The 24,303-nt window shown below is 49.9% G+C and overlaps 8 protein-coding genes across 8 annotated transcripts; 4 read left to right on the top strand and 4 right to left on the bottom strand.

Annotated features, from left to right (window-relative positions):
- Positions 1 to 124: 124 nt before the first annotated feature.
- On the top strand, positions 125 to 2,131 carry ABOM_000381 (DUF4246 domain-containing protein; the record flags this gene model as incomplete). Its single annotated transcript, XM_022527511.1, has 4 exons — positions 125 to 436; positions 497 to 1,555; positions 1,615 to 2,046; positions 2,105 to 2,131. 4 exons carry the CDS (start codon positions 125 to 127, stop codon positions 2,129 to 2,131), a joined length of 1,830 nt encoding a protein of 609 aa, XP_022395099.1.
- A 348-nt stretch (positions 2,132 to 2,479) lies between these two features.
- On the bottom strand, positions 2,480 to 3,565 carry ABOM_000380 (SMP-30/gluconolactonase/LRE family protein; the record flags this gene model as incomplete). Its single annotated transcript, XM_022527510.1, has 1 exon — positions 2,480 to 3,565. One exon carries the CDS (start codon positions 3,563 to 3,565, stop codon positions 2,480 to 2,482), a length of 1,086 nt encoding a protein of 361 aa, XP_022395098.1.
- A 704-nt stretch (positions 3,566 to 4,269) lies between these two features.
- Positions 4,270 to 5,323, bottom strand: ABOM_000379 (short-chain dehydrogenase/reductase; the record flags this gene model as incomplete). The annotated part of the gene is made up of 2 exons (XM_022527509.1): positions 4,270 to 4,910; positions 4,972 to 5,323. The coding sequence occupies 2 exons, from the start codon at positions 5,321 to 5,323 to the stop codon at positions 4,270 to 4,272; spliced, it is 993 nt and encodes a 330-aa protein (XP_022394794.1).
- Positions 5,324 to 7,534: 2,211 nt separating this feature from the next.
- On the top strand, positions 7,535 to 9,656 carry ABOM_000378 (uncharacterized protein; the record flags this gene model as incomplete). Its single annotated transcript, XM_022527508.1, has 3 exons — positions 7,535 to 8,472; positions 8,536 to 8,975; positions 9,052 to 9,656. The coding sequence occupies 3 exons, from the start codon at positions 7,535 to 7,537 to the stop codon at positions 9,654 to 9,656; spliced, it is 1,983 nt and encodes a 660-aa protein (XP_022394795.1).
- A 2,633-nt stretch (positions 9,657 to 12,289) lies between these two features.
- On the top strand, positions 12,290 to 12,576 carry ABOM_000377 (uncharacterized protein; the record flags this gene model as incomplete). The annotated part of the gene is made up of 2 exons (XM_022527507.1): positions 12,290 to 12,379; positions 12,433 to 12,576. The coding sequence occupies 2 exons, from the start codon at positions 12,290 to 12,292 to the stop codon at positions 12,574 to 12,576; spliced, it is 234 nt and encodes a 77-aa protein (XP_022394798.1).
- A 476-nt stretch (positions 12,577 to 13,052) lies between these two features.
- On the bottom strand, positions 13,053 to 14,440 carry ABOM_000376 (uncharacterized protein; the record flags this gene model as incomplete). Its single annotated transcript, XM_022527506.1, has 5 exons — positions 13,053 to 13,512; positions 13,575 to 13,966; positions 14,016 to 14,083; positions 14,142 to 14,178; positions 14,237 to 14,440. The coding sequence occupies 5 exons, from the start codon at positions 14,438 to 14,440 to the stop codon at positions 13,053 to 13,055; spliced, it is 1,161 nt and encodes a 386-aa protein (XP_022394799.1).
- A 1,274-nt stretch (positions 14,441 to 15,714) lies between these two features.
- On the top strand, positions 15,715 to 17,118 carry ABOM_000375 (uncharacterized protein; the record flags this gene model as incomplete). Its single annotated transcript, XM_022527505.1, has 1 exon — positions 15,715 to 17,118. The coding sequence occupies one exon, from the start codon at positions 15,715 to 15,717 to the stop codon at positions 17,116 to 17,118; it is 1,404 nt and encodes a 467-aa protein (XP_022394796.1).
- Positions 17,119 to 17,309: 191 nt separating this feature from the next.
- ABOM_000374 (lysosomal protective protein precursor) lies at positions 17,310 to 19,546 on the bottom strand (the record flags this gene model as incomplete). Its single annotated transcript, XM_022527504.1, has 7 exons — positions 17,310 to 17,895; positions 17,957 to 18,065; positions 18,126 to 18,177; positions 18,236 to 18,448; positions 18,538 to 19,198; positions 19,260 to 19,372; positions 19,418 to 19,546. The coding sequence occupies 7 exons, from the start codon at positions 19,544 to 19,546 to the stop codon at positions 17,310 to 17,312; spliced, it is 1,863 nt and encodes a 620-aa protein (XP_022394797.1).
- Between the last annotated feature and the right edge of the window lie 4,757 nt (positions 19,547 to 24,303).

Raw genomic sequence — 24,303 nt, 5'->3', positions numbered from 1 at the left:
TACAAAGGATGCCTTCCATTTGAGAGCCAAATCACCACACCAACCGAAGCGAACTCAATCCAGAATAGAATTTAAATTCTCCAAACCTTCCCCCCAAATAATGGTCTTGCCAGCCAACAACACCATGGAGCAGAACCGGGTTGTACTTCCCGGCTTCGGTCAGCCCCTGAACGATCATTTACCCACAATTGAAAAAGAGGGTCCGTGCAAAGGCCAGCGTCGACGATTCCCTCATGCACTATGTGACACTTGCTATAGCGAGGGCGTCTCTGTGCGGGAGCGCCGAATGTTAGATTTCATCAATAAGATCACCGATAAGCCAGAGTGGGAGCGGAAGGTCTTCGAGGAAGACATCGTGAGCAAATGGCGCAATGAAGCGTGTGTACACAGCGAAGAGCTCGAGGATGACTATCTATCCCCTGCTATGTTCGATTATGTGGGTTTTTTTGCTCGGTCGCCGTCCCCGTACCGTTAAGCCTTGTCTAATAACATATAGTGTATCGAAGAACTTCGCGACAAAGCCGCGTTCTTCAAGGACTCACAGATCGTGTCTGTCTATGACTGTGAGACCGCAATCGTCAAGTCTGATTCAGCAGTCACGTCACTCTTGGCGGAGTCGCTGCGCAGCAATGTGCGTGTCTTGGAAGATGTCCCGGGACATCTGAAAGATTGGCATCCTGGGTCGGATGAAAAGGTCCTGGATTTGCTTCACCCGTCGCTGTTTCCCTTGATCTACGGACGTTCACGCGCACTGCCTTATGGGACTGTGCCGCTTGATGATTGTGCCCGCTTCACTGGAGAGGGTGAGGTAGTTGACCCCGAATATGATGGGCACCAGAAACTATCTCAGCGAAGTGAAGGGTCACTGCCGGAATGGGGTAGCTTCCAATGGCTGCCATCCAATGTTGAGTTCGACAAAGACGGTATTCCCAAAATTGTCAGTTACATCAACAACCTGCACCCCAGGCGGCACAAGGAGCTCTATGGAACGCTAGAAAAGTTCGTCGCAGCTGCAATTCCGCTTTGGAACGAGTGTCTTTCGTGGGATGAGACTCGTCTGAGGATTGAATTCCGGGGAGGATCCGACGAGGACTTCATGATTCCTGATGGAATTACCTTTACTCCAAATGAGGACGACGTAGATTCACCCGAGAAGGTCCGACCTTACACGTACCAAGAGGCTTGCGAGGACAAGGACATCTGCTACACAGACAGGTTTGATGTTTGGTATAGGGAAAACCGAGTCTTCCCTGAGCGGGAGCCGGAGCCATTCCAGTCTCGCCGGCAATGGGAGGAAAAGGCCGAACACCGCGCCGCCGATCTGCAAGCGCACTTTGCTACGTCTGGACTGCAAGTTATCTTTAAGCTCGCGAATATCCACCTCACCCCTGAAAAGCCAGAGTACGACGGCGGTACGTGGCACATTGAAGGAGCGCTGAACGAACACATTGTCGCCACGGCTCTCTATTATTACGATGAGCAGAATATTACACCTAGTCATCTTGAGTTTCGGCAGTCTATGGACGCGGAGGATTTTACGTACAGACTTCCTCAGGTAAGTGACTGATCACTGCAACCCATATTGAACTCGAACATTGATGGAATATGGTGCAGTATGAATACAAGTCCACAGAAATCTTCTACGGAATTGCAAACGAGGAGGTTGCAGTACAAATGCTCGGCAGTGTTCTGACCAAACCTGGTCGACTTCTCGCTTTTCCAAATGTCCTCCAGCATCGAGTCCAGCCATTCAAACTGGCTGATGCCACAAAGCCTGGTCATCGAAAGATTCTGGCTATGTTCTTGGTGGATCCGTATATACGCGTACTCTCCACAGCAAATGTGCCTCCCCAGCGAAAGGACTGGTGGACAGAGGAAGTTCGGAAGGTGCCCCCGTTTCAGGGTTTGCCGTTGGAACTGTTCAATATGATCATCGACGAAGTCAGAGACTTTCCACTTAGCTGGGATGAGGCGGTGGGCGTTAGAGAAGCCCTCATGGATGAGCGAGGCGCACTGATTGACTATACCAATGATACGGTAGAAGAGGTATGCCATAATTTACATAGACCCTATCCACATCTACCCCAAGGCTAACTAGCTCCAGAATACTTTCAGCTTTTGTGAACATTAAACCTGTTTTGCGCATTTGAAGTCGCACCGGTTGGACTCATCCCGTATCAAGTCACATTCCAAGTCTACATTATCTTATGTTATACAAATTACCACAAGTACATAGCCAACAAAGGCAGGTTGTTGAGTCGCTGATTATAATATTTCACGATTTTATTAAGTACATGACGTTCTTGGCCGCCTCGGACTCCTGTGGAGAGCCACCAGGGAAGAGTGCGTGTGTCCTCTATATTCCACCACAGAAAATAAGAACGAATGGCCTGTGTTATCCAAGTTCATGGAAGAAGATCATACTAGAAACATTTCTGAGACCAGGCTCATTTGGTAGGGTCAATCATCGTCAAAATGACTATGCGTGATCGATAGGAGAGGGACCAGCGTCAATGGGATAGGTGAAGATGTAGTTGGGACCGTTAGCCATTAGGCCATCACTACCAGGGCGCATCTGCGAGGCAGGCAACCACAGCTTCTTGTCCGCTGTCACCCACATCAGGTCTGTCCAAAGCAGGGCATCATCTTGGACGAGAATGGTCGCACGCCCCGAAGGGGTGACCTTCCAGATGGCGAGGAGGTTGGTGTCGCTGACGTAGATATTGCCATCGCCATCGATGGTGGTTCCTCCAGTGCTGGGCGTCAGAGCAAAGGGTTCAGCATAATCTCCGAGCGAAGCCGCCAGTGTCGTGTTGGTCAGTGTAGCATCAACATATGAAGTCTCGATGCGGTACAGACCGCCGTTGCAAGGTTGATAATACAGGTAGCGTCCATCCGGCGAGACTTCGATTTGGTCCAGCCCGACAGCGAGAGTACTACCATCACCGCCGTATCCAGGGACCATTGTCCCGTTGTACATCATCGGAAACCAGGCAACGGCTGAGTCGTCGTCTGAAAGAACACGCACACCGTTCCCAGTGGTCACGTTCAAAACTAACAGAGCGCCGGCTGTATCACTCAAGTAGGCAACGTCTCCAGCCGCGTTGAACCGGACATCATCAATGCCGCTGTTCTCCGCCTTGATGTCGTCCAGAAAGTAGATCTTATCAACCTCGTCAGTCGTGAGATTGACGCCCACTAGCTTGGTTGAGCCATTAATTCCTTGGGAACCACCGTCAACCAGCCAGTACCGCCCGTCGGGTCCAATCCGCGCGCCGTCGATGCTGACGAATGTATTCCGGGGGTTTGAACTCGAATCGCTTGCATTGTATGAGTTCCATGCCGTGTTCGGATAGAGAACAGTTGTATTGTCGCTCAGAAGCTCCACGGCCAGGGGAGGCTCCGTTGTAGAGTACCGCTGCGACAGAAATTTGCGCCCGTTGGCGGAGATACTGATGCCCTGGGTTGCCCGTTCAAGGGAGTAGGCCAGTTCAAGGCCAGGTGCGTATGCAGCTACTAGTGGAGCTGTGATGCTCAAGAGAGAGGTAAACAAAAGACCAGACATGGTGGTGTTCGGGAATGCTACTGTAGTTCCGACCAGATATGCCTTGGAGGACCGGACAGAGCACGGCCTTTATACATACATCTCTCATCTCCCATCTCTGGTCACCGATCTCCGTAACCAGTAGTTGTCGCAAGACACGGGTTGTTTGCAATAGAGATCAGGCGATTATCGGCCATATTCTTTACTCTCGGGCATAGAGATCTCGATATGCTTGCGTATCAAGGATTGCCAGGGGCTCCACTTTTGCCTCATTTAACCATTTCGCAACGGATTGATGCCGCAGGCTAAAGCAGGAACCCACTGTCGATTACGCAATATGGTCCATGCCAAGATCATGCTCGGAAATAGGGTCCATGGCCAGTATTAAGCTGGTTGATGATCTTCGTCGGCGTTTAGGTGGTTTAGGGCCCACCCCCGGCCGGCATGAACAGAACAGGACTAGTCTCCGCTACAGGTTTTATATCCATCAGCTAAAGGAGAGAAACATGATGCACGATGTGCTAACACATTCGAGCAAAATACAGCTGACGGCTCATGCCGAGGAGGCTGTACAAAGGTTTCTAGTATTGAAATGGAACTAGAATATTCAAGTCGCAATTCCTGTGTAGGCTGAGACTACCGACTACTTCTTCCGATTGCCAGCGGGATCTGTAAGTGATTGATGACACCCCCTCCAGTTGCGGTCTCAAGGTGGGTCGGGATGCTTAGGTATTGAACCCAAGGACCCTCTGGAATATGTCCAACGTATGATCCCATAACTTCGTCGGGTACTCCCTCTCGCGGTACTTCCTCATCAACGTTTGGTTTGTCACATCCTGTCCATCATAGTTAAGCAGATACGAGCCACCACCGAGTTTGCCTGTCGATGCCACTGCGACCCCAACGCCGTCAGCCGACGATTTCCCAGCGTCTGTTGCAGGCGAATATGCGGTAGACGTGGCAATGAAGACATTGCGCTCTCCGCTCTCCTTCTCCGATATCGACATGAGCTTGGCCACGAGGCCAATCACCGACCCGACTATGTATCCAAAGCTGGACTTCATTAACGGTGTTTGCACAATCCCAGGAAACACGTGAATGAAAGTGACCGAGGGGTGTTTGGCAGCGAGGTACTCCATCGCCAATGAGTTCATGGTCGCCCCGTATGTCGCAGCAGTGCCAAAGGAGAAGGACACCTGAAGGTCAAAGTTGCTCTCGTCTATTTCGCCCTCTTTCCCTGCTGCTAGCACGCTGACTACTCTGGCGGGAATGTTGGCAGCTTCGAGTTGAGGGAGGAGGTTGTAGATAAATCGCATTCGCGCATAGTATCGGAGCACGTGGTTGTTGTCAAGCCCTTCCACTGTATCTGCGACACCTCAACCATAGGCCATTATGAGAGGACAAGGGGACGGACTATTATTTCTTACCATTTTTCCGTGTCGCCAGGTGGCCTGGTGTCATGAACAACAAGTCCACCTTGCGCTCTTTCTTTTGGATCTCTTGGCAGGCGGCATCAACTTCGCGGAGGAGTGACACATCTGACTTGATGAATTCGAATATTCCACGAGGATTCAACATATTGAGCTCTTTTATTGCTCGCGAACCAGCCGACTCATTGCGACCGACGAGGTATATGGTGGGGGATTCAATTGTCTTGGCCAACTGTTTTGCTGTTGCGGCGCCTATGCCGCTCGTCCCTCCTACAAACACTGCTACCAGTTTGGAGCGTCGCCTGCCCACGGTCGTATTCGCTTGACGTGCTCGCTGTAGACTGTCCATGATGCCGTTGTAACTGTCTCAGCAAGTCGCATTGGCAGGAAGAACACAAAGGGGGACAGATGGGGCAGAGAGCGAAATGAAGAAAGGGATAACAGGCGCCACGCGACGCCCCACCGACGAGGCATCAACACAGGGATGAATAAACACGGTGAATATAAACAACCCTTAACACATATTGACCAGTCTGCACAACGGGATACTTGCATAATTGCCCTGAAACAGGGTGTGCTGGGTGGGCTAGGCGTCACATGCCTGTGGGGTTCGTTTTGCAGAGCAATACTAGAGACTGTTTATACTATATTGATCCTATGGTGGACATGGCATGCGGGCGCGTCAAGGGAGCCCTTCATTAGCCCCTTGCTTTTCTATCTCCAGAAGGAATTCATCGCTGGGCAAGGCAATGCTTGACTTTTGTTTTTAGGCAGTGGTACATCCATCTCTCCATACCAAGATACACTGTTGGTTCAGCATTTATATTGCATTAGCGATGGGGCAGGGTAAAGGAAACAATCATTATCATTGGCTGTGTCTATGTACATGGAATAGCGCTTTATTCCCTTCAGTAGAACGACTAGATGTAATAAAAGTGTGTTCCTATCCTCCCGTGAATACTTGGGAGTACTCAGGCACAATAGTCCTTGCCGGGGGGACCTCAGCAGGTAGAATAAGGATGATTCCCCAATATCCTTCAATGCTAAAGTTGCTCTCCTTGAGTAAGGTTCCTTGTATTCTTCGACCTATCAAGTCAGACTTTCAGCTCATTGGAGTCTCATGTTGTGTTCTCCAGGCTGCTAGCATTTCTTCGGAACCTGCCTTCTCAACAACAGATCTACCTCGAGACGATAAGATGTATCGACCATGTCTGTGAGGCTATTGTATCCTCTATTGTCCATCGGTATCTTGTCTACATAAGTGAGACGCAGCCAACTAGGTTCGCTGGACTTAATGTCCTGCTATGTGGCTCCGCTTATAGGGCACTAGCGCCCCAAAGACATATAGTAGATCGGGTCCCTCCTGACGATTACCAGACGCAAACCCATTTCTTGAAATAACCATAAACTGTACCCACTAGTAAACTCGTGGCGTAATTCTCAAGTATAAGCATGACTATAACCACATTATTACCAGCCTATAGGACCTAGCAGTGTAATAAGAAGCAGGATTCGGCGTCTGTTCGCAGTTCAATAGCTTGCTTTTGTTCCTCGCCAGGGAATCTGCGCCACAGACAGCCCAAGAGCTTACTCAGAATAGCACGTAACCATCAAGAGCAATTACTCAACCAAGTTGGGTTGGTATCCAGTTCCGCATACTAGTGTGTTTGAATGTACTCCGTCGAGAGTTGAGGGCAGGGCTGCTAGCGTAACTGCTGTCTCCAGTATTAATTTCGGTAAGGGGGGACAGTGAGTCGAAAGCACAACATGAAAGTCATAAATAAGATTAGCTTAGAGTGGCGAACCACTCGGAGATTAATAAGGGTATCGACTGGCATGCTTTTATGCACAGTATAAACCACCCCTGGATAAGTACGGCATGTACTCCACTGCCAGATTGTCTGACCCCAAAGTTTTCATGGCCTTCCCTTTGCAAGAAGACGATTCTTATTGGCCACTAAGCCCTATAGTTGAGTTTAGACTAATCTTAATCAGTGGGTAGTAGATCTTGGCTGCTCAGCCTGCTTTTTGGGCTCCGAGGACGCCTCCTTGCTTGGCTGAGGACTGAATTGGCAGTCTCAAGAGGGTAGGTGAAGAGAAAATAGCAACGTGTAAGGGGCCGGTGAGATTCCAACCCCAGGCACATAAGAGCTCATCATACTCCGGACACTGTGACCATCGTATTACTCACCTAAAGACCCCGTCTAGGGCAAGATCCTGTTCGATGCTCGGCTGGCCGGAATTTAATCTCAGCTCGGAAAAACCCGCTCCAAACCCGCTAACCGTTTTCAATGCAAATTGCGCGACTCACGAGCCCTTGGGACGCTAAATATGCAGCTAGGCCTCAAGGCACAATCAGAACCCTGATCGACCACTTCTACTCAGTTCTTTGAGCTGCGGATACGAGGCGGCTCATTTAGCTGGAGTAGCCCTACCGGCCCTTGCAATGATTGGGCTGCAGAGCTGTAAAAATACTCCAGCCTCCCACAAGATGGTTGCCCCATAGTTTGCATCTCCATCTCCCCCGTGGGCGGTTGATGTCTTCGACTCTTTACTGACCATGTCTTCTGCAAATGCCGTCTACACCGGGGTCTGGACCAACTGGTCCCATGGCCAGATTCGCGGGGCCACTCTCACCCTACCCCAGGAATACGCCGGACTCTTGACGGCGTTTCTTGCCATCTTTGTCTCCTTCGCGGGAACTATGATGTGGCGGATTCTCTGCTTTATCATACACCAAGCCAACACCACACCCCCTTCGGAAAAGCGAGATTTCCTACATCACAGTCGCCAGGTGATCCTTCGAAACAGCGGCTCAGGGACGGCAGCAGCATGGGCATTCACCATGCTGGCATGGAACGCTGGCAGAAAGGCCCCGCGAGGCTTACTCCGAATTCTTCCCCTCGCGCTCCTAGCACTCCTCAACGTAGCCTTGTTCGGAGTCTCGGGTGTGTTCACTTCGTATGTGACCAAAGTCCCGGGCAACACAACCATTATCCTGGGTCCCCACTGCGGTGGAGCTGAATCAAGCTCGGCAGATACGGGTGGGATCTACTTATCCAAGTTGTTGGAAGATACAAAACAAGCATCAGCCTATGCGAAACAATGCTATCAGGGCAGTTCATCATTAGCCTGCGGGACTTACGTCCGCCGAAGCTTACCTTTCACGACCCACCAAAATGTTTCCTGCCCGTTCGCAAAGGGCCTGTGCAGGTTTAATGACGAATCTGCCTTTGCGATGGACACGGGCTTGTTGGATTCGCATGATGACTTTGGGATCAACGCCCCACCCAAGAACCGAATCAAGTTTCGACGGCTTACGACCTGTTCCCCGATCTATGGCGCCGACTTTGGCAGTGACCGGGATGAGCCTGGCCTGGGTCCGGTTGTTTATATCAATGCTGGATTGATTCCGCAGCAGGTTGAGATGGGCAATAACTGGACATTCTCCTATGTTGCCCGCTCCGCATTCGATAGGATACATGGGTACTCGCTGAGGTAGGGAGGCTATGCTACTGAGGACCCTGAACCCCCTTTTCTCCCATCTAACAATGGACATAGTTCTGTTTACGGGCAAGCCGACCCTACCGGTGTTCTTCACAGTACTGGGCTTATGTGGTATCCCGACCCAAAACTGAACCAAACCGACTCAGACATCACCCTAATGATGCTCACGCAAAATGGTGTTTATTATCAAACGCCAAGCGACGATCCCTGGATCGCCGCCCACCAGACGCTTAACGGAAGCGAAGTGTATACGGGGGACTACACGGTTAGTTTGCTGGGATGCATCGACCAGTATCAATTCTGCAACCCAAACCTGGAGGGCGATACGGCATGCAGCAAATTGGGAGGCATAAATTCGGTGGTTCAAGACATGGTCGATCGATTCGTTTACATGAATGGGGATCAGCTCGCGACAATGGAGCGGTTCATGACGACAACGCACTTACATTCAATGCATCAAGCCGTCCAAGGCTGGGGAGGGTCAGCGCTAGACAGTCAGTCCTCCGGGTCCCTATACCTCTTCCATAGCCCCCAACCCATTGAAACCACACTAACCCGGTCATCCCACAGTCGGCCAAAAGCTGTACAACGGACTGCAGTACTCCGTCCCTCCTAACCAATGGCAAATCGAAGTCTCGAACTGGTTTGCCCTTTCTCTCGCCAAGGCGCAAGCATGGGCCATCGAATGGGCAACCGAACCCCTGAACTTCGGCGCCCCCCGAGAAGGCGACGATTCCCCATGGGACTACAGCCCGCCCACCACGCCCGAGGGCCAATCCCAATGCAGAAACCAACTCATCCACAATTCAGGAGACTACAAGAACTTGTCGGTCTTGGGAATGGGCCTGATCCTGGCCCTTGGGGGCTTGATAATCATCCTTGGCTTGTGCCTGGATACCGGCGTGGGGCTGCTGCAGCGTGGGAAACGCGCCTATTTGCGAGAGCAGTGGCAGACAGAGGAGACACTGGGGTTGCATGGCGCTGCTTATCGGGCTCTAGGGGTCTCAACGAATTGGGGCGAGGAAGTGCCGCCCAGCTCAGTGTTTCAGGGTCTCACCTCTGCCACTGATGGCTATCGTTCAGTTCCCTTAGACGGGGGTGATGCTGAGAGGAAATCCGATGGTGGCATAACGGTGTCGGAACGATATCAGTCGCATCGTGATATAGTAGCTTAGGTGTATTGGGCAGCGTAGCGTTAATTTCGGCTTCTTTACCTACTGTTATTTTAATATAGTTTGTCTTTGGAAGCGGTCGTTCATTTATATATATCAACACGAGAGAGGGGAATTTTCTGACAACCTAGCCCCACCATCCCTGTCAGCAATAGCCGTACTGTACTTACAGTTAATTCACTATCTGCTAGTCATGTATAACTGTACTTTTTGTTTGGTGATCGCTAGGCGGGAAATGGGTTTAGGAAGGCAAATTGAACAGTGCAGCCGCATAATGGATGGGCATCGGACAGCACGGACGAGCGCAAGATTGAAAAGAATAGCAGTAGCAAAAAGGACTGCTAGAGCAGAAAACACAAAAAGAAAAAGATATGACCAGACAGGGGTTCGAACCCTGGGCCTTATCCGTGTAAAGGATACGTGATAACCAACTACACCATCCGGCCGATATCGGTGAAAGTAGTACTGATAAAAAGGCTCAATACTGAATTGCAGTTTGTTATCATGCTCTCTCTCCTCAGGCCCTCGCATCCTCGTCTTTTAAAAATAAACCAGTATGTTTAATGCATCTAATGAGTCTTGGTCGGTCATATATATTATCAAACAACTTTGTATCATATTCTCATTGACCCCCCTGATGTCTTTCGACAACAAACTGGTCATTATTGCCATTCGCCGCTTTGAGAACAGGATACCAGAGAACAGGTGGTGCATTGGTCTAAAAGACCTTAATGGATATTGCGGATAGATAAGTGGCCTTTAATACCTAGACTCTCTGGGGTGTTTGGATTACATTGTAGCAGCAGCTAATTGTCTAGCCCTTAACAGAGTGGTGCATAGCTAGAGTTCGCTTCCAGCGTGGAAGTGCACTGGATTGGTGCTGTCAGATGTAGAAAGTAGTCTCATTACTTTCCGATCTGTCGGTCTACATCCCTTGCTACCCCTTGCAAAGGAATCTGGTTCTGTATCTTTCATCTTTTGCTCTTTGCTTTCTTTGTTAGGCTACGGGACTGAAACATTCAGCAATGATAACCGGGACAAGGCGTTTCATCTGGAATCCAACCTGAACGGATCTGAAGAGGATATAAGTTCTACCACTCACCCAGTCCAGGAAAGCAAGTCAGAGTATTTAGTATCCGTCATATCCGTGCACCACTATTAGCTCTGCTATATATACCAGAATGAAACCGAGCCAGGAGCTTGGACATAACGTTGAGCCGGAGACCGAGAGGCCCGGAGAAGCTTCCCCCCTAACGAACCCAGCACATGAAAGCAGTTCCAGACACTCTCCTACCACAAGAACTATAGTGGTTGTCCCAGGGCCAGTTAGGTCGGACCTGGATGGAGGCCCTTCTGTAAGTCTAGGAACCACCAGGAAGCCAAGGGATGATGAAGAGCTTGTAATGGAAAGATTCGAGAAACATACTGGTCACTGCCAGGAGTGCACCTCCGGCAAACGACGTGAAAAGGGGTACGGCAATGAATCCAGATGCCAAAGATATGCGTTCGACGTAATTGATTACTTGTGCTGTATCAACGACCGGGCTTATTCTTTAATGGATCTCAGCCAAGTGAGCATCTCCACAGAGCGGACAGACGTATGGTCTCTTCTGCGTGCAATGGAGGGTGGTCTTCGCTTTGACAGAATCGAGGAGGCTAAGATGGAGGAGGTACAGACACGCATTGGTGAGGTCAAAGCGACGCTATAAGAACTGGGCTGGGCGGGAGGATACCACCGCCGATCTTAATGTAGGGGAGCGGTGGCAACTTGGGGAATAGGGCCATGTCCTTCTAACCATCACCAGGATATCCTGCCACGTCTAATAAGGCTAGGAGCGGCTTTCATGATCCCTACTCTTAAAAGTTATTCGGCAACCGTGTGACAAAACTCGGACGGATCATACGCCCCCCAGTTCCTGAGCATAGTCAAACGCCCTCTGGGTTGAGCACTTCAGATTTCCTAAGGTGAATATAGTTACATCAGAGACGTCAACAAATCAATAGCTAGATTAGGCATGAATAAGTCGGCGTGAGTTTCCTCCTCTACATTCCTAGTTAGGCTACGCGTATTTGACCGGGGTAGTACGCGGTTCCTTCAAAATATCCTTGTTGATTTGATCTTCCAGATTGTACTCCGTACTCCTTTGCTTTGGATTTCAGCAAAGATGACCTATGCGTAGGAATTTAGTGCGACCGGTGGATTTGGTTCAAGATTCCTATTTATTATTGGCCAAGTATTCAATAATAGGTCACCCAAATGGCCCGGGGTTTACCTCACTTTTCTTCTTTGCTGGCCCTGTACTTCTCTCCCTTCTATCTTCTGATATGCTGTCCAAAGCGTCACCTCCGCCAAAGAAAAAAAGAGTTGTAGTAGAGATCGAGTATACTATGTTCCATCAACTTGCCCCTGATCACTTATAGGTAACAAAAAAAAAGACTTGACCGTTCGTAACACCATGTGACTTTCTGTACGCGGTGTTCGGAGCTTTGTTGACACTAGAGGGATAGGAGACGAGTTACCGATGGTATAAATAAGTGCGATAGCTCACTGAAGCCTTTCCTCTTTTAGAAATATCATACTGAGTTGGCTACTCTCTACCACCTATTGATTCTTAAACTATCAGTTACCCACAGCCATGCACTGTCTTAAGATTATCCCTCTTACCATTCTTACTGCGCTCACCACGGCAGCAGCCGTTCCTTCCCGCAGTGATGTACATGCTGTGGTATGTGTTATTCACGCCGAAAAACCTGTTCTCACTAATTGAATCGTGTCTAGGAGGCCGTGACGAATCATTTGGAACACCGTGATTCTCAGCAGGTCGCCCAACAGGCCGTTCAGAATGCCATCACCGCTGCGAAAATGCAAGCAGAGCAAGACGCAGCTGCAGATGCTGCGACGAGACCCGGAAGCAACATATAGTATGTCTAGTTCCTGTGTCGACGGTGGACGTCTCATTTGCTAACTGTATTTTTCTTGGGGATAGTGCGCACCTCATTTTATGATTGCACATTTGTTTGGAGTGAAGAAGGGCATGCTCTCAATGGCAATGCTCGGCCAGGTTGATAGTTTACTACGCACTGCCCTGTCACCTAAAGTCTCGAACACTTGGTGGTGCTCTGCTGCTTCAGAACATTAACCTTCGAAAGGAACTATGATGTACTGAGACTAGGCCCCTTGGACAATGCATGGATTATACCAAGTGCACATTTAATAACGCGAGTCTTCAGAATATTGGCAAATTACCTTTTATACACACTGTAGATTGACACAATGTATCTTCAAACGATAAGGTTCCAGCGTCACTTCGAAGTCTCTGTAAAAGCAACTACCAACATTGAAAACCTAAACCTAGAGAATACTAGCCAGAGCAAGGGATCTACAGCCTGCGATACCTTTCATATCCGTGAGCCAGACTGCACCACAATTGACTGGGCATTGACACTACCATGCGAACCTGACGCAATGGAATGTGGCTTTTGCGTTCGCACACTTGACGTGACTTGACTGGTTAGCCCAATCTCGTCATCAAATCCTTGAGGGTATATTTCCCCAGCTGCCAAGCGCCCCCCTTTGCCACGGTTACCGAACAAGGTCCCTTTTTGATGACTTGGGGTCCTGCTGCGGCGCGACCTCCGCGGTGTGCTCGGGTAGGGGCTCTTGGGTCCATAACTGGACGAGAGCTTGATGTGGGCTAGGCGAGCAAGGGGCGCCAGATGTGGAAGACAGGCGCAGACAATCGCCACAGCGGGCTCGATGGTGGACCAGATAAACAAAGGCCCCATCATCCAGGTCACGTCGGCGCTCTGCCCGAACTGATGCACGAAGTAGATTCGGACGACGCTGGCAATACATCCACTACCATTCTCTCGCGTTAGTTAGAGTGCTCAGGAGCCGCTTTAGGGCTGGGCTGCGCGTACAAGCTCCCGAGTGCTAGAATGGCACAGATGGCAATTTTCTTTCGAGAATTCATTTGCAACCGCGTAATTTGCGGAAACGGTACTAGCAATACCACTATATCATTGACCATGTTGAGGATGCCTGATGCCAGGAAGAGTGTGTTGGTGTCGATGCATTTTCCGGTGCCTCCGCTGAACTGGCTCCAGAAATACGATAGAGGGTTACAACTGTTTCCCATAGTGACCGAGACAATAACGGGATAGGAGAGAGTCAGAAAAAAACCGACCAGGAGAGAGACCCTGAGAAATAGGTCTTGATGTGCGATCACGAACACACGACGGTAGAAAAACAGTATCGAGGCTTTGCAAGCCGAGCAGGCCCCAGCATAAGCAAATGTGTATGCGAGTAGAATCTGTTACCGGGGTCAAAGAGTGCATCCATGAAGCGCGGTCTCGACTGACCTGGAAGATGTTCGTTAAGCCCGGCAGAGTCACTGACCACACATGTTTGCCGGCACCGAAGGTACCACCTGCAATTCGATCGTTACTCTCTACCTGCGAGATCACCATTTCAACGTCGCTACTTACCTTCTATGCTCAAGCCAGTTGTCGCACACACAAACAACTGCAGGAAAGCGAGACAGTCTTAGTACCAGGAGTATTGTTGTTAGGAGGTGGCTTACTAGAGAAACAATGATCAGCCAGTCATCGGTCTTCAAAGGCTGCTGCATGGAAAACCTAGCGACAAATCGGAGGACCACGGCGACTGTTGCGATACCTAGCAAAGTAATCACGACAGCGTTGTCCTGAGTCACTCGGCTGTCATCAAGCTTGACGCTCGGTGGCGGCGGCCCAAACACGCCAATAACCGCCTGGTCCAAGGCCATTGATGGCAATAGGATCAGACATAGGCTGGTAAAGAAAGAGTGATCGGGAAATAGAAGGAGAGTCGGTCAATGCGATTTGAAACCTGGCCTTGCTTTGAGAGTAAATGCCATCATGGGCCCGGGCCAACGAGAGATTGAAAACTGTACCGGACATACTATCGACTGATTGCTTTCCAAGAATGCATTGAGTCCAAAGTGGGACTCCCCCGTGCTGGGATGTTTAGTATGAAGCCGGGACAAGTAGTCTTCATTGGTAAACTCCTTGGTGTGGTTCCTCCGAATCACACAGTGAAACGGCGATAGGGGTTCGTCTTTGTTTGATCCCTGCAAGCTAACGCTGGTACTTGCATTAGCTCAACACGGAGGCCTCCTCTTAGGCTCTTCCTTCCCCTAAAGCGAGTTGCTGACTTTGCCTACTCCGATAGGTTTTCATGTGAGACCACGCCCCAGGATAGGTGATCGGCTGCTGATCACAATCCGCTCTAATTCCGAAATCGCGTGAGGCGGGTACGTAGTAGTATGGTTTGGTATTGACTGGAGTGTAGTCGGCGACCCACCGGTCGTTTGCGAAGTAGAGATCTATATCACTAACATTCAGCCGAACGGACCGTGCAGTTCTCTATCAAGTTTGGGTTAATCGGGGCAAGCACCATATTCCTGGATCATACCCTATTATTAACGGATGATAATGACGCTTGACCATTAAGGCGTGGCCCTGCCGTTCAGTTATATTGTGGAGAACCAAGGTTGTCGTAAGTGGCTGGAAGGGTGGTATATGTCGAAGCATTATGTTCCATGGCTCCCGGGCAACTGACTGTACTTTTTACACAATCCCTGTTTTGGATAACAAGGTGCTCTTCCGGTGGGCCAACGTAGTAACCGAGACAGGCCATCCACTGGCTACGACGGATGTTCAATATATTGTCACCGGGGGGTCCCTGGCCTCTGGGCCGAGCGTAGCTCTAGATTCAGTCTAAACGCCCGCTTTAACATATGATGTTGCAAGGCTAGGTGCACCAGCCGTGTCAGGTACTATTCTATGATTCATGTTCCTTGCAACTAACTGAGATACTCTGGGACTCGCCAATGATATCTATTACGCCGACTGGTGCCACTTTTGGCTTCGAAGAGTGGTTTTAGTATGCTGCATCTTCCCCAAACCAGCAGGAAACATGGGCAATGACGGGGATACTTTAGACCTCTCCTGACCGTGTCTCCTTCCCACTTAACGCTTGCATCGTCCTAGCTACGCAGCAAGCCTCTGACATTTAACAATGGGTTCAATATCCGAGTTCGACCAAATCCCAACACTTACACCAATTGAGCGCATTGGCCCCAAGGGCTACGTGCGCTACATCTTCCCATTCCAGCTAGACGACGACTATGACATCGATGAGGTAAGCCGCGTGCTGCGAGCGGCATATGCGGCCACTCAGCGGCGTATCCCAGCCATGGCGTGTGAGGCCGTCCCAGACGTGGACGCAAAGCAGGCAGGTGTATTGAAGTTACAAAAGCTGGCTGATGGCACGGTCGAAGACATCGTCGTCCAAGATCTGCGCGGGTCGGACGCCTTTCCTACAACATATGCGGATCTGAAGTCAACCTTTTTTCCTGTTGCCGCTTTCGATGCCGATCTGTTATGCCGTCGCTCTGTGTGGCCCTCGCCCGGAGAGAGGCTGCCGATTTCCCTTGCACAGGTGAACTTTATCCGCGGTGGATTGCTTCTCAATTGGTGCACGCTGCATCTAGCAGGTGACGGGACATCGTATTTTACCTGGATGAAAATCTGGGCAGAAGAGTGTCGCCGTGCTCAGGGGTTAGACATCTCGGACCCTGAGATTCTTCCTCCAGCCATGGTTTGGCATCGCGACTGTGTGATGCGCTCTTCCGGCCGCAATCCTGGATTGCTTGAGAGCCACCCAGAATACACACTGCTGCCCTTCACACCGTCGAGTGCACCGCCGAAGATGATGGCGCAGAATCACCGGGCACAGGTCTTCTATTTCTCCCCTGAGTCGCTGCAAGCGCTTAAGGCGGAGGCCTCCCCAACGAACGCAACAGTGCCGTCCGACCAGAAGTGGATCTCCACGAATGACGCTCTCTCTGCACTGCTCTGGCGGACCGTCATGAAGGTGCAGTGGCCAGTAGATATTCTTGAGGGCAACCCATCATCGGTCTTCAACATCGCGATTGATGGCCGCTTACGCACAGAACCACCCGTTCACCCGGATACGCTGGGCTGCTTCCTGGAGTACGTGGCTGTCTCAGCTCCGATCAAGGAGATTGTCGGCGCTACCAATATCGCTGACCTAGCCATCAAGATCCGGAAAGCAATCCTCCAGGCCGATAGGCAATTCACAGATGATCTGATCGCCCTCATCGGGGGGCTAGAGGATGTGGACCGGCTAGTGCCAACCGCATTCCTTGATGTCCCAGGCTTCAATTGTGTGCAGACCTCGTGGATTAACTTCAAACTGTATTCATTAGACTGGGGTTCATTGCTGGGCCACAAAATTGATGCAGTACGATCACCTCACATTGGGGTCATCAACGGCCTGCAGGTGGTTCTTCCAGCGCCTCTAGATGGTGGAATGGAGATCTTGGTTGGTGTCGAGGAAAGTTGCCTCGATAAGCTGCTGCAGGATTCACTGTGGATGAAATATGCGGTACCCAGGTAGTCTTTATGTGAACCACGGTATGAGACATGTCCAGTATAGTCCGCCAGGCTTCAAAAGAATGGAAAATGCTTCTATCGAGCTGCGATTGGCCTTCCGATGTCATAGTCAATCTAAGAGCTAGAATGGGCACTTTGCTATATTAGATGATCTTAGCTCATACAAAAGCCTTCGACCTCATCCGCACAAGCCATTCACATCCCACCAAGAACTACCTGGCTAGTATCCTGAGACCAACCAACCACACCATCATTCCCACCATCTTCCACCACAAAGAAGTCCTTCACAGTGGCAGTCCCAGCCACAACCCTCTCCCAAACCTCCGGAAGACACGTCCCCGGATTCAAGACATAGCACCTCGGCTCCGGCATTGGGGGAGCAATATTCTTAATATGCCAAGTATCCTTCGGGCCACTCGTCCTGAACTCCTCCGTAACATATTGTAGTCCAGTCGGGATATCCCGATCCAGCGTAGCACGCATGAAGATCTCATAAGCCGCGGCCGGCTGATACGCCGGGACTTCGTGGCCTGCCTGGTAGACGCGCGTGAAGCTATAATTGCCCAGTTGACGAGTCATGCCCTTGACGCCTTCGGACGTGAGTAAGGGGGAATACCCGGTGCTGGCGAACTCTGCGGCGCGCGAGTACGGCACTGCGAGACTGGCCTTTTCGCCGCCGACCCAGTTGCAGGCGTAGTCGCGGTCGCCGTACATCATGTGCACCTTGACGCCGCTGTCGAGCAGGTGGGCTATTGAGTCGAGGAACCCGCCGCGGGTGATGCTGGGGTTGTTAGTCGGTGGCTAATTATATGGTTGAGGACAATGCGACTGGGAATGCATACTCGTAGGTCTTCTCGAACAGTTGGTGGACGACGGGGGCAGCCTCGGTGAAGTTTACAGGGACGCCGAGAGCCTTTAGCACGGACTCTTGGGTCAAATAGCCAAGCATATCTGCACAATTCGATTCAAATTAGAGCTAACAGCAGGATAAGGTCCGGTAGTTGCACTTACGATGCGCTGGAAAAGGGTCATTTTTGGGGTGCGAAATGTCATACCAACTGCGCTATTTATCGGAAGGAACAATTAGTACGCTGTCGAGTCTTAGGGGTCCAAGCACATACGTCCAGCTGCTGGTATCGAGCAGTACCCCCTCCCACGCAGTCTAGATCGATGTCTTTGCATATCTCGGAGATATTTCCCTTCCCAGGAGTAGAGTCCCAGTCTTTCAGGGCTGCTTGACACGCTACCGCTCTGTCGCGACAACCCCCGGGACGTGCCCATTCGTGCATTAGCGAGTCATGCAACGACTGATTGAATATTTCCAGGCCATATGTCTGTTTACGTTAGCAAGTACCAAGATAGATATTTCCAAATTCTCCCCTCCTCCATAGAGCCACACGTAAGGTGATAGCAAGATACATACGTTGTTATATCCGATGGTAATATAAGATTCTCCTTGGACCACAGCATCAATAAGACCATTCACGATGCCCAGCGTGTCGAGATGGAGATACTTTGCGCCGTTTTCCGCGGTGCCCTTCGCAATCCGGTCATTCTGTTCCTGGAAAAGGCCGAAGATCGCCGGACCATAGTGACCTCCATAGCTCTCAGTCCAGAGAGAAATGCGATCATCGGCAGGTTTGTAATGAGGAAACTCAAAGAACCAGGTTTGGGCGAAATGCCATAAAGCATGGGCAGCAAGCGCACTGCTGTTCGCGGTCTGTGACAGTTCCTGACTCGCAAATGTGCCAACACGGTGTGTGAAGTTGGATTCCGGTACCTCCGTCGAGAAATCCCCCGGCACAATCGTTGAGTCTACCGCGTCGTAGTCTGTGACTAAGGTGCCGTTGGTAGCGACGTCGTAGGAGAAGCCAACCTGCATGGGCTGATCGAGGAACAAGAGGTTAACCTCATTGTTCCAGCTCCAGGGGTTCAAAACCGTCGTTTTAGAGTCTGAGGCCACGGAACAGGGACCCAGTTCCTCGAGAAGCCCCATGAACGAGGAGCCACCGGGACCGCCATTGAGCCAGATGGCGAGGGGCGCGTTCTTGGGGTCCTTGCGCGCCTCGAAGAACCAGAAAAATCTACATAGGCACCATCAGATCTCTGAGCGACCGCCAATGCTTTTTGAGGGTACGACTATACGTGTTCATGGGGTAGTTCTGTGTGTTCCCTGTGTCGTGATTCAGAAAGCCGGGTGGGAGATGGACATAACCAGAATACGACCGGACACCAGGTGTGGTTTCACATATTCCGGGCTACTAATTAGTGACCGGCTATGCGCCATCAAATGGGATCCTTACCTCTTTGAATGAGATTGATACATTCTCATGCAGCTTAGACTTGATGACGGTTACCCCCTCAGGCGTGGGGGGAAATTGCGCTGTGGCCACGCCGAACAGGACGCCCAGTCCCAGGCTGAGAAGCATCATGGCGCGAAATAGTAAAGGTACTACTCTCAACCTGCGGGCGCTGCGGCTTTATGTAAAAGGAAACGGAACAAATCTGACATTCACCCAACGAGGCTCGAGATAAGCTTTTGGCGATAAGTCCTAGGTCTTCCGGAGTCCGCCGGAGTACTACTCAGTGGCTTATTTGGTGACCATTAACCAGGCAGCGATGGTAAGGATTTTGTAGCAACAGGGCTAGTGGCGCCCTAAGTATACTATAACAGCGCTAGACACTAGACACCGTTGCCCACAGCAAATAAACCACGGCATATCACTTAGCTTAGTTGGTGGACTGGTTAAACAAAAGACTGCAGCCACACTAGGCCACAGAATTGTGGCCTCCAGAATACTAGTCGCTATTTCGCTTGTAGGAGGTAGCAGTGGGCCCTTATATCCGATCCATACTCTGGAATTCTAGCTGACTTAACGGTATTGTTTGGTAATACATCTTGCGTATATAATGCTAAATTTTATATCGGTATCCATGCCACGTTTGAACGGAGCTCAGTATGATACAAAAGGGAAAGAAAACAAAATAAAGAATGAAACCCAACGGATAGGGGCTTGCCAACACTATGTGTCAATGATAGAAAGGCCGTCCGCTGACGCTCTCGGTGAGACAAGGATGCAATATCGCGATCAAGTGAGAAGGGAATAAAAGTGTTCCACCGGTGGAAGAACATACATTGCCACATTGACCATGCAAGTGATGCAGCAGTAGGCCGCACAGGAGACTCAGGATGGTCTTCTAAGTCCATTCATTGTCATAGTTCATTGCTATTCTCTTCTGTGCTCGAGCCCACATGTCACTAGATGTGTACTTTTCCCATAAACCTTCCACCATTTCGGCACTCCGCTGTTTAGCCATAAATTTCACGAACCCAAAGATATGGACATTTCTAGCGTTGCCGATGTAGCCACGTTCTTCAACTATTGTGCGTATTTCCTGGACCCTATTTCTCTCGCTCGCAGAAAGGGTGTTGTCAGATCCTTGTAGTGCTTCATAGAGGCGGAGGATAGAGAGTGGGGGGTATTCTTGAAGCTCATTGTCAGAATGTCACAATATCTCCAAAGACTCATCTGACAGTCGCCCTGGAAAATGATGAGATTATTGACAAGATGGGACATACCAGAGAGCCTGTTTGCTTCTTGTGATTCGCTCGGGTGGGCTGGGGAGTTCTGTTGAAGGCCAGGCTGGTTGGCCATATTTGAGGGAAGGTAGCCAAACGCTGCCTACTTCACTGTCTCTTTGAACCATAGAATGAGATCCCTCCGTCAGGACTGGGGAGCTGCGCGTCGCTTATATACTGCGAGTGGACGCGATAAATCACACACGAGTACATCCCAAGATTCTCTGACAGGTACAATGATCCTTTCGTTAGGGCTTACCTTTCGTGTCCATAGAACCTTCCATCCATACACATACAGGCTCGGTGTGGAAAGGAGGAATCCATTATGAAACCGAAACGTTGAGCCAGACCAGGGTATTAATTGTGATCAGCATGAGTATTTCCTGATAGGCGATTTTCCGGACGCAGGATCGAGCAGGAAATGCTTCGGTCGCCATATATTGGCATACAATGATCCCCGTTGTCCTGCCAGGATGAGTCACAGTAAATGTGATATATCGAATAAGGCGCTGCTGCCTTGAGATTTAAAATGATATGTGACTCCTGGCGCTTACCATTGTTTTGATGGAGAGAATTTGTTTTTCTTTCGCTCTTTCAAGCGAGCCCACAATTCAGGGAAATGGGATGTGATGATAGACTGTACCCCTGACAAAGTGAGAGGCATTGAGTATTGAGAAGACCAACGATACTTTCAACATGTAGCACGGTAGCTTGACCCTACTTCCTCGCGCCATGGATATATTCAAGATTGAGCTGCAAGGTACTACCTTCGTCTCGTGGCTTGGTGTCGATCAAGACGGCTAGATGATTCCGCTCGTGGACCAGTCACAGTCCAAATGTACGTACAGCACAGCAACCTGTAGGATCAACGGAAACCGGTCTTGGATTTTTTTTTTTTTTTCTTTTCTTTTTTCTTTTTTTCCCAAGTTGGCCAGCCATGACACGCTCTACTTGTCACATTTTCTGTCCTTCCCAGAATCACACCGGGGGACGGGACGTGAGGGAGAATTCTGCTCTCCCGTGACAGTACTAGTTAGGGTTGTCCGGCCGACCGAGACCCTATCCCGGGCTTTCTGCAGCTATCGTCTGTGCGCGACGAGACAAGATTCCAAATGCGAACGGTCTTAATTTTGCGCTGATGGTAGAGGCTCTCTCTTTCCAATGTGCCTTGTCATCCGTGTTGGCCACCAGTAACTCGTTATTTCTTTTGCTATCCCCACGGAAAATGAACGATTGTGTCCTGATATATGCCGAAGCTGGTACCTAGCTAGCCTACTATCTCTCGAATACTATTTAACATTGAAGGAGCCTTATAAAACTCAACGGCTAGTTAGAGTGGCCAGGAAAATGGTAGGTGGCGGAGATCTCAGGGAAGCACAGGATGGCATTGTAATTGGGATAAACAGAAGTACGAAAGTGCGGAAAATGGCAACAAGGGACCCTTCATGCGTGCGATATATGTGGACTAGGTGGGCTTTCTGATCCTTAGGAAAATATGGCTGACATTTCAAGAGCGTACATGAAAGGGTTTAAAGATCTGGTCAATAGACTCCAGTCGGTCAGGCACTCCGTAGAGACCAAAATCTGGGAGAGGCTGAAGGCAAATCTGATGGGTTCCTTGTCATGTTCACCAAAGCAATGCCACAATTCATCTATAGTATTCTGATCAGCTTTGCCGATTGGTGCCGTGCCATGAAAGTACTGCCAAGGCTTGTTTGTGGACATCCATTTCATTCTCACTTCTTGTCTCTTCGAATCCTGCCCCGTGTAAAGGAGATGGAGCCACTTGGACTGGGGCAAGAATAATTGGTCCAACAATATGAAAGCATTTGCAATCACCTGGATCTTGTGTCGGTTATCGCAGTTGGTGTTCCGTTCAACGTGTCCGATGCTTTGGGTTGCACCCGGGCCATCTCGTGGCCAAATGATGCGATGCATTATGTAGTTACTGATACTGAGGTGAAGCGGTTCGTATTTGCGGGTTAAAAACATATAGTCACTCGTCTGCGTGAGCGAGATATCCATGTTCTCCAACGCCCTCCATAGCTTGCTGTGTGTATCCAGACCAACAGCCCTAAGTAGATTAAAAAGTGACTGAACATTTCCAGGATTTTCATTTTGGCGCCCCGGAAAGGTTCCAATCCACTTTCCCAATGAGTAACCTAGCTGATACACCGTCGTGAAGGGTGTATGATCGTCTTGATTGCGCGAAGCCTGGCTATCAAATAACTGATCCAGAACAAAATCCCCAGAATATATCAAGCTGCTCAGGGCATTCAAAATCCGAATATCATTGCTAGTCGTCGGGATAAGCTGTTTGTACACCATGTCATGCTGAATCTGAGCCCAAACATGCCGTAAAACAGAAACTACCTGTATCTCGATCATCCTTTTGCCGAGCCTTTTCTCTTGACACGAGCCTTGCTTAAAGAAGGCGCGGTAGTGGTCGGCACAGTACCCTGGGAACGAACGAGTCTGAGTTGCTTCGCCATTCTCCTCCGTTTCTCCCAGAGAAAGATTCCATGACACGTCAAATTCCCTCCGTATAACTTTCTCCACTTGGGGTTTTTTGCGCGGTAGATAAAGCGAGATGCGAACTCCAGCCAGGTCTGCGATGTCGCTTCTGATGTCGTCGATGCTGTTGTAGCCTTTCTTTCCTTCACAGGGACCGGTTACAGTCTCTTGCCGTTTCTTCAGTCGTTCGCGAAGCTTCTTCTCGAGACTGTCTGGGTCCTTTGCCCTGGAAGTAACGATACACTCCACGGATTCTCGTTCAAGCACATCTCTGCAGAGTTTCTCGGCTTGCTTCGCTGCTAAGGCATAGACTGCCTTCTCCTTTTCGTATACTTTCATGAATGTATGAATGATATCAATATTATTGTCCGTTTCAGTGGACATATCGGAAACTGGCTCCATCATAGAGTGATATGGCAAATGTAAGATAAACCTTGGCCAAACCAATCAAACAAAACTGTCATGAAGAAACCCAAATGAGCTTATCTCGAGTGAGAAGACCCGTGCGATGAGAGCAGTGTGATAGCAATTGAATACAGATCGCAGGCAAGGCTATTTAATTATCTCAACTACTTCTGCCCGTGAGCACGACCCCCCAACAATGACTCGACCCTTCCTAAATTGGCAACAGCCAATATCAAGCGGTGCATGTTGAGGCTGTGAAGGGTGGCAGCCAGCAAAGATAGATATGCCCGATACGACTATCAGCTGATGCTGTGGTTTTGGTACTCTGTGAACGTGAATCTCTGGAATAGTTGAGAGGGAGGGCCGGGGAATAAACTCATTGCCTAGATTTATATCGTCTTTAAACTGCTGCGAGTCATGAAAGGGCTTGCATTGGTTGATTTTCCTTCAGAGATGCGCACCATATGAGTTGGCTTGCAGGGATACACAGATCGTGTTGTTGGTGCCCACATGCTTATCGGATCTCTCGCCTAAGATTCAGATGATAAATTGATTAGATGCAGAGCGGTGTATAATTGTCCAATGCTTGCACGACAGCTGGTGCCCGTTCGTCTGGGTCGGTTGGGTTCGCTGGCAGCCTTGCATAAAACTACCGTTCATGCCTGATCGTCCCGAAGGAAAAGTGCAGGG

The sequence above is a fragment of the Aspergillus bombycis genome (genome assembly GCF_001792695.1).
Source record: "Aspergillus bombycis strain NRRL26010 chromosome Unknown contig00001, whole genome shotgun sequence".
NCBI classification, from domain to species: Eukaryota; Fungi; Ascomycota; class Eurotiomycetes; order Eurotiales; family Aspergillaceae; genus Aspergillus; species Aspergillus bombycis.
The sequence above is the reverse complement of the archived record's forward strand: the minus strand, read 5'-3'. Positions and strand labels throughout refer to the sequence as shown.